Source organism: Hyperolius riggenbachi, chromosome 8 (genome assembly GCF_040937935.1).
Source record: "Hyperolius riggenbachi isolate aHypRig1 chromosome 8, aHypRig1.pri, whole genome shotgun sequence".
In the NCBI taxonomy this organism is placed as follows: domain Eukaryota; kingdom Metazoa; phylum Chordata; class Amphibia; order Anura; family Hyperoliidae; genus Hyperolius; species Hyperolius riggenbachi.
Window position 1 is genome coordinate 242,053,650 of NC_090653.1, and position 13,571 is coordinate 242,067,220.

At 47.0% G+C, this 13,571-nt stretch overlaps 1 protein-coding gene across 1 annotated transcript in view; it reads right to left on the reverse strand.

The window, feature by feature from the left end:
* HMCN2 (hemicentin 2) overlaps positions 1-13,571 on the reverse strand; it is a 408,064-nt gene that overhangs the window by 202,869 nt on the left and 191,624 nt on the right. The window contains exon 30 of the mRNA XM_068248458.1: positions 2,132-2,286. Within this exon, the coding sequence (XP_068104559.1) occupies positions 2,132-2,286 (155 nt within the window). The remainder of the gene's footprint in view (positions 1-2,131; positions 2,287-13,571) is intronic.

Consider the following 13,571-nt stretch of genomic DNA (forward strand, 5'->3'; position numbering starts at 1 on the left):
ACGCTGCTGCTCCATGCTCTGTACACACACTGCTGCTCCATGCTCTTTACACACAATGCTGCTCCATGCTCTGTACACACACACTGCTGCTCCATGCATGCTCTGTACACACACTGCTGCTCCATGCTCTGTACACACACTGCTGCTCCATGCTCTGTACACATGCTGCTGCTCCATACTCTGTACACACTCTGCTGCTCCATGCTTTGTACACACACTACTCCTCCATGCTCTGTACACACGCTGCTTCTCCATGCTCTTTACACACACTACTGCTCCATGCTCTGTACACACACTACTACTCCATCCTCTGTACACACACTACTGCTCCATGCTCTGTATACACTCTGCTGCTATATGCTCTGTACACACACTGCTGCTCCATGCTCTACATACTCTGCTGCTGTATGCTCTGTACACACGCTGCACCTCTTGCTCTGTACACACACTGCTGCTCCATGCTCTGTACACACACTGCTGCTCCATGCTCTGTACACACACTGCTGCTCCATGCTCTGTACACACGCTGCTGCTCCATGCTCTGTACACACGCTGCTGCTCCATGCTCTGTACACATGCTGCTGCTCCATACTCTGCACACACGCTGCTGCTCCATGCTCTGTACACACACTGCTGCTCCATGCTCTTTACACACAATGCTGCTCCATGCTCTGTACACACACACTGCTGCTCCATGCATGCTCTGTACACACACTGCTGCTCCATGCTCTGTACACACACTGCTGCTCCATGCTCTGTACACATGCTGCTGCTCCATACTCTGTACACACACTGCTGTTCCATGCTCTGTACACACACTACTGCTCCATGCTCTGTACACACGTTGCTGCTCCATGCTCTTTACACACACTACTGCTCCATGCTCTGTACACACACTGCTGCTCCATGCTCTGTACACACACTACTGCTCCATGCTCTGTACACACTCTGCTGCTATATGCTCTGTACACACACTGCTGCTCCATGCTCTACACACTCTGCTGCTGTATGCTCTGTACACACGCTGCTCCTCATGCTCTGTACACACACTGCTGCTCCATGCTCTGTACACACACTGCTGCTCCATGCTCTGTACACACACTGCTGTTCCATGCTCTGTACACACGCTGCTGCTCCATGCTCTGTACACACGCTGCTGCTCCATGCTCGGTACACATGCTGCTGCTCCATACTCTGCACACACGCTGCTGCTCCATGCTCTGTACACATGCTGGTGCTCCATGGTCTGTACACACACTGCTTCTCCATGCTCTGTACACACACTGCTTCTCCATGCTCTGTACACACACTGCTTCTCCATGCTCTGTACACACACTGCTTCTCCATGCTCTGTACACACTCTGCTGCTATATGCTCTGTACACACACTGCTACTCCATGCTCTGTACACACTCTGCTGCTATATGCTCTGTACACACACGCTGCTCATGCTCTGTACACAATGCTGCCCCATGCTCTGTACACACTCTGCTGCTATATGCTCTGTACACACACGCTGCTCATGTTCTGTACACAATGCTGCCCCATGCTCTGTACACACACTGCTGCTCCTCATGCTCTGTACACACGCTGCTGCTCCATGCTCTGTACACACGCTGCTGCTCCAAGCTCTATACACATGCTGCTGCTCCATACTCTACACACACACTGCTGCTACATGCTCTGTACACATGCTGGCGTTCCATGCTCTGTACACACACTACGGCTCCATGCTCTGTACACACACTGCTTCTCCATGCTCTGTACACCTCTGCTGCTATATGCTCTGTACACACACTGCTGCTCCATGCTCTGTACACATAATGCTGCTATATGCTCTGTACACACACTGCTGCTATATGCTCTGTACACACACTGCTGTTCATGCTCTGTACTCACACTGCTGCCATATGCTCTGTACACATACTGCTGCTCCATGCTCTGTACATACATACATGTTTTATTATATCTCTTGATTAAAAATGCGCTTATTCACTATAGTGCCGCTTTAAATCTTTACATGTCATTCTCATTTACTGTCTCTTTCAACAATATCAAAATAAATTAAAAGCAATATCTACTTTTATACAGAGATGCTGGAGGTGTCTATGTTCATTTTCCAGCAAACTTACTGAGGATCTTCAAATTGAAGTCTTTAAATTGCTGCCCAGCGTGGTTGAAAGCCAAGCACTGATATCTGCCTTGATGGGAGAGCCGTGTGCTGTTCATCCGGAGTACCTGCCCTCCTTCCAGGAGCTGAGTGCTCAAGTCCCCGGGAGACAGAGGCCTAAGGCACAGAAATAACACATGAGATCCATCAGTCTACTAGCAAACAGCATGTCCATACATTCCACAGCATGTCTGTATTAATAATCATGGTTATTTTTTTAGTTAATGGACACCACTAGCCTTTGCACAATGAATAAACACAGGCCGCTCAGTTAAGTTATCTTCAACCGTTTCCGAAGAGGGACAAAAAGCCAAAAAGAATGAAAAGCATGCTAGCAAAAATACAATATCGTCAGGGGCATAACTAGAAATCACTGCCTTTCCCGCTCTCCGAGTAGTCAGGGATAGGTGCCCTCAGTATTGCCAACTATAAGTGCCCCCAGTATAAGGTACCCCCAGTATAGGTAGCCAGTTATAGGTGCCCCCAGTATAGGTAGCCAGTAATAGGTGCTCCCAGTATAGGTAGCCAGTTATAGGTGCTCCAAGTATAGGTAGCCAGTTATAGGTGCTCCCAGTATAGATAGCCAGTTATAGATGCCCCAGTATAGGTAGCCAGTGATAGATGCCCCCAGTATAGGTAGCCAGCTATAGGTGCCCCCAGCATATGTATCCAGCTATAGGTGCCCCAGTATAGGTAGCCAGCTATAGGTGCCTCCAGTATAGATAGCCAGTTATAGGTGTCCCAGTATAGGTAGCCAGCTATAGATGTCCCCAGTATAGGTAGCCAGTGATAGATGCCCTCAGTATAGGTAGCCAGCTATAGGTGCCCTAGTATAGGTAGCCAGTTATAGGTGTCCCAGTATAGATAGCCAGTTATAGGTGTCCCAGTATAGGTAGCCAGCTATAGATGTCCCCAGTATAGGTAGCCAGTGATAGATGCCCTCAGTATAGGTAGCCAGCTATAGGTGCCTCAGTATAGGTAGCCAACTATAGGTGCCCCCGGCATATGTAGCCAGCTATAGGTGCCCCCAGTATCGGTAGCCAGCTATAGGTGCCCCCAGTATAGGTAGCCAGCTATAGGTGCTCCCAATATAGGTAGCCAGCTATAGGTGCTCCCAGTATAGGTATCCAGCTATAGGTGCCCCTAGTTTAGGTAGCCAGCTATAGGTGCCTCCACTATAGATAGGCAGTTATAAGTGCCCCCAGTTTAGGTTAGTTAGCTATAGGTGCCCCCAGTATAGGTTAGTTAGCTATAGGTGTCCCCAGTATAGGTAGCCAGGTCTATAGGTGCCCACAGTATAGGTTAGCTAGCTGTAGGTACCCCCAGTATAGGTAGCCAGGTTTGTAGGTGCCCCCAGTATATGTAGCCTGGAGAGGGGAGAGGCGGCAGGGATGGGGACCCAAATCCCCCCTCCCTCATCACAGCCCCCCCCCCCCTTTCAGCACACCTGGCTCCCCCCCTCCAGAAATTATGGCAGTGGTTGAGGACAGCGGGCGGGAAACTCACCTCTTCTGCGTTCCAGACGGTTAACCCTCTGCATGCCTTCAACAGGAAGTAAAGTCAGCGACATTGGAGACATAGTAGATGGAGGAATGCAGAGGGCCGCCACCTGGAATGTGGAAGAGGAAGCGCTAAAGGGGGGGCCCGAGTTGAGGAGGGGGGGGGGAGAATTGGGCTGCCGCTGTGTGCCCCGGAGCCCTCTTTTCTGCACCATTCCCCCAAGCCCCTGCTGTTAAAATCGGCACTGGGCGAGCACCCTAACTTGCTCTGGCCCCCTGCGCCTGCATCCCTTGCAGGGGCTATTGCTACGCCCCTGAATATTGTGTTTGCACATAAGCATCTAGCTGCAATAAAAATAAAGTGCTTATAAACTACCTACGCAAGCCAATTCCTGAACCACTGACTTTCATAGCTAAAGGCTGCAGGTCTCCTAAAGAGCTTTGTCTGTGCCACGCCCCGTTGCTGTCTAAACAGTCGGATGATGGAAAGCCAAGAGGAGGAAGAGGCCCCTCCCAGAAAGCCTCACACTGACTCCTTCTGTTAATCAATATACAGCAGTCTTAAATAGAAACTGTAACCAAGAATTGAACTTCATCCCAATCAGTAGCTGATACCCCCTTTTCCATGAGAAATCTTTTCCTTTTCACCAACGGATCATCAGGGGGCTCTATATGGCTGATATTGTGGTGAAACCCCTCCCACAGGAAACTGTGAGGATCATGGTCCTGGCAGTTTCCTTTCTGTGAACCTCGTTGCATTGTGGGAAATACAGCTATTTCCAACTGCCAAAAAAGCAAGCAGAAGCTACTTACACTGGCATCACCTTCCAGCAGTAAAAATGTCACCATGTGATTGCTGTGTTGCCGTGAAATGTATCAGGCTGCACTAACAAACCTGTTAACCCATCATGCTGTATAGGCATTTTCTTTAGCTGAATTCTGTCTGGAAAGTTGTATGTATACATTTAGTTACCTGCATTGCTTGTATGCTATATTAACCCTTTCCAATCCACTGTCATACTTAACAAGAAACCGTGACCAATAATTGAACTTCACCACAATTAGTAGATGATACCTCCTTTCCAATGAGAAATCTATTCCTTTTCACAAACGGATCATCAAGGGGCTCTGTATGGCTTAAATTGTGGTGAAAACCCTCCCACAGGAAACTGTCAGGACCATGGTCCTGGCAGTTTCCTGTCTGTGAACTTCGTTGCATTGTGGCCAATAGCTGTTTACAGCTGTTTCCAACTGCCAAAAAAGCAAGCAGCAGTCACTTCCACGGACATCCCCTGCCAGCAATAAAAATGTCACCATGTGATAAATGTCAGAATGTAAATCAGGGAGAGGAAAGATTTTACAATGGGCAAACACTGACTAAATCATTTATACATAATTATTGTAAAAATAAAGCACTTTTTTATTACATTGTTTTCACTGGAGTTCCTGGCACTCTCACCGAATGCAATCTGTCATGTGGTTAGCCCCTTTAGGTCAAAATGTCAGACTAAGTCAGACACTTTGATCACCGCCTACCCCACATGTGCCACCTAATATAAATATTACGTGGGTGCATTTGGGCTCCTCGTTGCCTGTGCCACCACAGACTCCAGTCCAGCACAACATCAGGCCCCTGAGATCAAAGTTTTGGACTAAGTCCGACACTTTGATCCTCTTCGGCACCACGCTGTGCCACATAATTACGCATTATGCTGGCGCACTGGCTTCCCTTTTCTTAGGTACGTATCTAATTTTTTGCCTGAGGTTCACCTCAGGTTCTTTATAAGAAAACACATCTCTACCCCATCCTCTGTTTGGTCTGACAGATGAAGAATAAATCTCCCTAATGCAGCGCTCCTCTGTGCTATAAAACAGATTCTTCCTTGTCAGCTGCCATTATTGATAAATGAGCGCCAGGACAGCGTGTACAGCAAGCAGCTCTGCTGTGACTTCACAATGCTGTTTCCAGGGTGGGTCCGTCAGCCTGCCTCCCCTCAGGATCACACAGAAGTACACAGCAGCTGCTGGAGATCACAGCCGTGCCCAGTCCGCTCTCATCCAGAGACAATGTCATCAAAACCTCAAAGAATTCTCCCTCTCCCAACTGGGGCTGTATAACGAAGAAGCAATATAATGGGCAGACACTATAATGAAGGGGGTCTGAATGAGGTACTGTACCATAGGTTTCATAACTTGAAATATTATAGTGTAGGGGCACTATATGCAGTAGCATGATGTCCCTCTAAAACAGGGGTCAGGAATCTTTTTGGCTGAGAGAGCCATAAACGTCACATATTTTAAAATGTAATTTCCTGAGAGCCATACAATATGTTTCAAACTGGGACAGTAGGGCTCACGTCCCTGTTGCCATGGTGATGTGTATACAGTTGATCCACTGAGCAGCGGAAGTATCAGACATTTCTTCAGCTTCTCTTGAGTTTCAGCACATCAGCAATTTCTCCGACAGCCAGACAGGCGAAATACCGACTAACAGCTTGTACAATTAGCTAGCTGACTTGGGGGTTGATTCACTTTGTAGGACGAGATCCCCGCACTTTGGCCCAATAGGCTGCCTGTCAAGTGACAGGACACCTATTGGGCCAATCAAAGTGCAGGGATCTCGTCCTACAAAGTCACTGGACCTGACAGGGTCCAGAGTGGGACAATTGGAGCAGCCGTTCGTTTTGGGGTAGCGCAAGTAAGTTAGTAGTGCACAGAAGTAGTGTGCACTACCTTGAAAATTTTACTTGCGCTGCCACAATAAGCTGCGATGCTTGAGCAGTGTAGCTTAGTGAATCAACCCCTACTGATTTGTCTGTCCAGATGTAGCCATCAAAAGAGCCACATCTGGCTCCCGAGCCGTAGGTTCCCTAGCCCTGCTCTAAAACATATGCCCTCCAATAATAGTATAGGCTATAGATTGCCTCTCCTTTTAGTGGAGGTACAGTCCCAAGTTAACATACATCTCCATTATAATGTTCACAGTCCCCTATTGTGCCCTCCATTATAATGTCTTTCAATTATAGACAGTAAGAACCACCAAGTACAGATCTTTTCATTATTGTGCCCCCACTTATAGTGCCCAAGAAATAGCGGCCCTCCTTTACGTCGTCTATCAGTTATCAATCCCCTACATTTAAGTGCCCTCAGGTGTTGTCCTTTTCATTATTTTGCTCCCAGTTATTAAGCACCTTCACTATACTGTAGTGCTCCCAGTAAAAGTGCCCCTCTATTCTAAAGTCCCTAAGTTATAGTTCCCCTAGAATTAGGTATAGTCTCTTCCATTATTATGCATGCATCTCCACTCCAATGCTACCAGTTATTGTGCCTTTTATAGCTCCCTCATTTAGGTAAAGGAAGAGGCACTGATTGATTAGTGACTAAGGCAGGGGAGCAGACGACCATGTAAGAGGCAGCTCAGTCATTCAGTCACTTGTCCCTTGGGCTGAAGAGACATCTGAATTGCCAAAGAGGAGGGTCAGGAACTAGAATCAGAGACATACAAGATGATCATGTGCTTCACTGTGATCTGATCATCTGCAATAAGACCCTTGAGGTGTGCAGAGAGGTAGCAGGAAATTTGGGTGCCGGCCAGCGGTAAAAGTTTGGGCGCTGCCATGGAGGCCCATTAGAAATTTGGGTGCCCATGTTTTTTTTGTTGTTTTTTTTTGTGGCAATTGGCGGTGGGGGTGGTGGTTAAGGTTAGGCGTGGGAGGTGGTTAAGGTTGGGCGTCAGGTAGGGTGTTCGTGTGGGGAAGACACTTAGGCGTCAGGAAGAAGGTATGTGTGAGCGGGGCGGTTAAGGTTAGGCGCAGGAAAGATGTTTGTGCAGCAGTGTTTGTGCGGGGTGGGGGGCTTGGGGGCAGTTAGGGTTAAGCAGCAGGAAGAGTGTTTGTGTGGGGGGGCAGTTAGTGTTAGGCATCAGGAAGGGTGTTTGTGCAGTAGGAGGGGCAGCTAGGGTTAGGCAGCAGGAAGGGTGTTTGTGTGAGTGGGGCAGTTAAGGTTAGGTGCAAGAAAGGGTGTTTGTGCGGGGGCGGGGCAGTTAGGGTTAGGCAGCAGGAAGAGTGTTTGTGCAGGGGGGGGCAGTTCGGCAGAAGGAAGGGAGTTTGTGCGGGGGAAGCAGTTAGGGAGGGTGCTTGTGCAGGGAGGGGGGAAGTTCAGCAGCAGGAAGGGTGTTTGTGCAGGGGGGCAGTTGGGGTTAGGCAGCAGGAAGAGTGTTTGTGCAGGGGGGGCAGTTCGGCAGAAGGAGGGGAGTTTGTGCGGGGGAAGCAGCAGGGAGGGTGCTTGTGCAGGGAGGGGGGAAGTTCAGCAGCAGGAAGGGTGTTTGTGCAGGGGGGGCAGTTGGGGTTAGGCAGCAGGAAGGGTGTTTGTGTGGGGGAGGCGGTTAAGGCTAGGTGCCAGGAAGGGTGTTGGTGCGGGGGGGAGTGGGCAGTTAGGGTTAGGCAGCAGGCAGGGTGTTTGTTTTATGGGGGAGTTAGGGTAGTTAGGATTAGGCAGCAGGAAGTGTGTGTGTGTGTGTGTGTGTGTGTGTGTGTGCGTGCGTGCGTGCGTGCGTGCGTGTGTCTGTGTGTGTGTAGTATGGTTAGGCAGCAGGAATGGTGTTTGTGTGGGGAAGGGGGGGGGGGGGACTGGGGTTAGGCATCAGAGAGGAGGGTTATGTGTGAGGTTTAACTATTGTAAAGTATTGGTATTTAATACTGATATTTGACAATCTCCCTTTAATAGTACAATATCTGTACATGTATTGACATTCCCAGAGGCCTACATTTCAAGGCACCCTTTTTATAATACCTTTGCGTGTGGAGATGCTCATATCTCCACTAAGCACCTCTATGCTGGTAACCTGGTTGGGTACCTTAGAAAGCACAGGCACTCTCGTTAGGCCCCCTCCCATGCCTCCTTGGTAACATGTGCAGTGCACACCTGCCACATGTTCCTGTTTGCAGGATATGAGGGGATAACAGATGCACAGCTTGTCTCTTTCACCTCTTTAATGACACCTTGTTGAGTGAGAACAGTCCACTTGAAAGTGAGAGAAGCTTCTCCCTGGGAACCGGATGATAAATGCGCACAGATGTGGATCACGGCTTTCAGCAGGGATTTTTAGGAAACCGCAGCTGGGGCATGTTTAACTTAATGCAGGAGAAGATTAAAACTCAATGGAATGCAGAGATGGCTTAAAGAGAACCTGCGATGACAGAAATAATTTGGCTGCAGTGACTGAATTCGGATTAGAAGAGGCTTGTTGGTTGGCTCGGTCAATCTATTTATTCATTAGTATAGAGATGATGGGAGGGCCCTACAACTACAAGCTTGTACTGGGTCTGTGGATAACTATGTAATGCAACCACAGGATACACCACAGCACAGAAAACTAAAAAGACTTAAAGAGGAACTTTATCAAACAAGGATTGAACGTCATTCCAATCCAGACCAGGATTTACATCACAGGACCCTATAGGCACAGATGTCCTGGCACCTTAGACCTCCCCCTCCATGAGCCTACATACCCCGCCGAACTGCACCGCAAGTGGGCTGGCTGGCCCAGCTGTCACTTCTCCCTTACTTCCCTTGCCTGTCATAGGTAGCTACACGTGCCCTTTCGCACCAGGTAGCCAGAGGTACCCTCAGTATTTAGTAGTTAGTGGTGCCCCTGGCTGAAGGGAGATCTCATCAGTGGAATGTTGAGAGCTGGTTACCTCTCATTTACGCTCTGTTCAGGACTGCATAGAGAAGGAGGCACTAGGGGAGGGGCATAAGGCACCTTTACATCTTCAGCCGCCTGTAGGCAGGTGCCTACAGTGCCTTATGGTAAATCTGGCCCTGTTCCAATCAGTAGCTGATACCCCCTTTCCCACAAATAAGCTTCAACTTTTCTCAAATAGATCATCAGAGGGGTCTGTTTGGCTAATCTTGTGGTTAAACCCCTCCTACAGCAAGATGTCATGACCAAGGTGCTGACGGTTTGCTGTGAACCTGGTTGCTTTATGGGAAATAACGTATTTTTCCAACTGCCAAGCAAGCAGCATCTCCCTCTGTGCATAGAACTCTCAGTAACGAACATTCCATACAGATCACCTGGCAGGACTAAAGATGTCACCACCAGTGATAAACTTCAGAAAGTAAATCAGGTAGAGGAAAGATTTTACAATGGGCAAACACTGACTTCATAATCTACTGTGTAAAGGAATATTGTAAAAAATAAGGAATTTTATTCATTAGGTTACTGATGTCATGTTACATTTGAAGGATAAGGGTTGGTCCGTCTTAAGATAAAGCGGGTAGCTTAGTCGATGCGCTGTCCTTGTATTGGTGGTCTACTGAGGTGCTCCCACTGTGCGCAGCAGAAGTGCGCCAAATCATCTGATATAGGACTGCATCCACCACCTGCAAATTATTGTGCAGGTCAACAATGTCCATTAAAAGCACTGCAACGCCCATTCTCGATTCTGGTGAAAATGAACTATGTGAACAGGCCATTGGGAAAGCATGGGTCTGCTCTACATGTCTGTTGCCAACTGATCTGTAATACACGACTATCATCGGCGTTACTTACAACAAAGGTGAGCACACTTACCGAAGCAAGATTGAGAGTATTAGCAGTTGGTGGAAGGGAAACAAGCTCAGACAAAATCTGTTGAGCTCATTGTAGACTTCAGGAAGCAACCCTCTTTCTCTCTGCTTTCCCTAGTCCTCATTTTGGTACTGCAGTCTCCAAAGTGTCTGATGTACAATTATTCGGCACAACCATAACTAAGGACCTTAGATGGGAGCAAAACACTTCCAGGATACAGAAGAAGGCCCAGCAGAGGCCAACTGAAGAGATTCTGTATGGCACACGAGTAGCTGTCCAGCTTTTTCACCGCTTCCACAGAATCCATACTCTGCTCCTACGTCATAATATTGTATACAGGAGAATCTGCCAAGGACAAACTTAAATGGCTAATTAACACTGCAGAGAAGATCATAGGATCACCCCTGCCACCACTAGACCTCCTCCACACAGTGAGACTGGGGTTGAGGACTTCCAAGATTTCTCATGTCTCCTCCCGCCCGGGGAATCGCTACTTCGAGTTTATGCCAACAGGCCGATGTTACAGGACCATCTACTCTAGAACCACCAGGCGCAGGAACACATTCGTCCCTCAAGCTGTCCTCCATCTGAATTCCAACTCCTCCCTCTTTGACTGGCCGCGGCAGCTGGCCCCTAGCCAGCGCCTCGATCTCTGAACTCTCTCCACTCTGGTAGTACTGCCCCACACTCTAGCTGCTAGAGCTCTCAATAAATGTTCCTTAGCACCTACAATGCATGCTGCTATACCCGTCTCATCATATATTCCTGTTTGTGCTTGTTCAGTCTTCTGCCTATGTCATATTTACCACAACCAATTCCGGGTACGACAACCGTCGTACTTGGTGAATAAACTCAATTCTGATTCTGATAACCTGTACACATGGCTAACTAAGGCAGCCGATAGCACCCACCTCAGTCGATAGTCAGGCATGTGTACAGCTCCCAACTTGCGAGCAAACTGCCTGATGGATGAGCTCAACCCCGTGACGGCCAATCACATTGTCAGCGGCACTCCCCTGCTCGCTGTGTGATGTTAAGCCCTCTGCCGTCCGTCGTCTCACTTTGCCATCCAAAATACTTATGCCCACAGAAATGACCTATCAAAGTTTAGCAGCATTTGGGGATATGGTGGACACGCAACAAACCGAAGTTGGGTCAGCACCACACGATGACACAGGTAAATAGCAGGTATTACGTTAACAGCATGTGCAGAAACAAGACTTGTGGATGCATAGACAAATTCAAAGGACAGAAGTCCTGCATGAAAACCGCACCACTCCAAATTATCTGAAGTTAACAATAATCAATCTTTATTAAGTACCAAGTAAAAACCATTAAAACCATATATGGCGTGGCATGCTACAATATCAAGTCAAAAACAGAGTGTTGATTGAATGAACTGAACGGTAACCAACTGCACAGCAACCAGTGTAGGAACGATTTTTACAATATCAAAATATATTGTTTCTCTGTTGTTAACATTGCTAAGTCCTCCAATAAACAAATATTGAATGTAACCCAAAGTGTGGGAGGATCAATGAAGAAACAGAGCCAATGAAAGGTGTGTGGGGAAGTTATAAGTGACCCCCTAGGGTGGAAAGAGAAGTGAGAAGCATTGAAATAATGTGCCAGAATGAACGTGGATGCAACAACTGGGCTGAGAAAGGCAGGCCAGAGTAGGATGAAGGTGAATAGTGAGCCAAGTAATGGCAGAGAACAACGCTCACAGCCCACCTGCACAATGGTGGGCCGTGAGGAGGCTGAGCAGAGGAAAGGCTTACCAAGCAGAAGGACCCGTTCAGAGCTGCACGCTGCATGCATATTGTAGCATGCATATTGTAGTATTAAACCCCATATATGGTTTTAATGCTTTTTAATGGTTTTTACTGTAACTTGGTACTTAATAAAGATTGATTATGGTTAACTTCAGATACTTTGGAGTGGGGCAGTTTTCATGCAGGACTGCTGTCCTTGAATTTGTCGATGGTGGACAAGCAACTCTCAAACTACAATACTTTAGCGAAGTATATAGTCCAGACTTTATAGGGCTATAATTGATTACCCTTATTCATCCGTACACCGGATGAATATATTGTACGAATCAACACAATCTTAATTTACAGCAGTACTTTTTTACCATATTAGCTTAGAGCTGCTATGCTGGATACAAAGCAAGGTTATGTGTACTATGGTAAATGAGGCTAATATTACCTGCATCTCACTGATAATAGAAATATGTTAACCACATGGTTCTTAAAAAAATGTCCATTATCTGAGTACAGTAACAACTGTTTTGGACTCAGTTTCACGTTTCTTTTATGTTTGCAGAATAATGTTTTCTTTTGATCAACAAAAAAAATAAGATAAGTGCAGTAAACCCGTACCTAATTTCCTGTGAGTGCCTTACATGCAGGTTATAAGCCTAGCAGAAGCTGAAAGCCTAAAGGTGCGTACACACATGCGACTATAGTCGTTTGAAACGATCGTTCCCCGATTGTTTCAAACGACGATCGTTTAAAAAAAGCAACCAACGATCATTAAGTCTAACGACGGACGAGCTAGATCGTTAAAAACAAACGATCTAGCCTTGCGGATTTTTACCAACGACGATCGTTTGCAAAAGTAGTACATCGTTGGAAACGGTCGTTCGTACTAGGCTTGACATGCGCATTTCGATATTTCTCTATGAAACTTCTCATTTTTTTGCGCAAGCACAATAGTTGCTTTACGTGATGTAACATTCGTTCTAACAATCAGATCGTTACACACATTTTAAAACTAACTTTACTTAGGTCGTTCTTTCATCAATTAAAAGTTTGTTCGTCGTTCTCAAGGAACGATCGTTGTTGCATGTGTGTACGTAGCATAAGGCTGGAATCACACTTAGATGTGGTGCGCTGAGTTGTGTCATGTTGCTGCATGCTCTTTTCAATGGGATGCAACGCGACTCGACGCCACTCAGCACAATTCAACGCAACACATTTACAAGTGTAAATCCAGCGTGAGAAACTGAGGAAGTTAATTGTTTCAAACGATGATCGTTTAAAAAAAAGCAACCAACGATCATTAAGTCTAACGACGGACGAGCTAGATCGTTAAAAAGAAAGATCTACCTTGGCGGATTTTTACCAACGACGATCGTTTGCAAAAGTAGTACATCATTGGAAACGGTCGTTCGTACTAGGCTTGACATGCGCATTTCGATATTTCTCCATGAAACTTCTCATTTTTTTTGCGCAAGCACAATAGTTGCTTTACGTGATGTAACGTTCGTTCTAACGATCAGATCGTTACACACATTTTAAAACTAACTTTACTTAGGTCGTTCT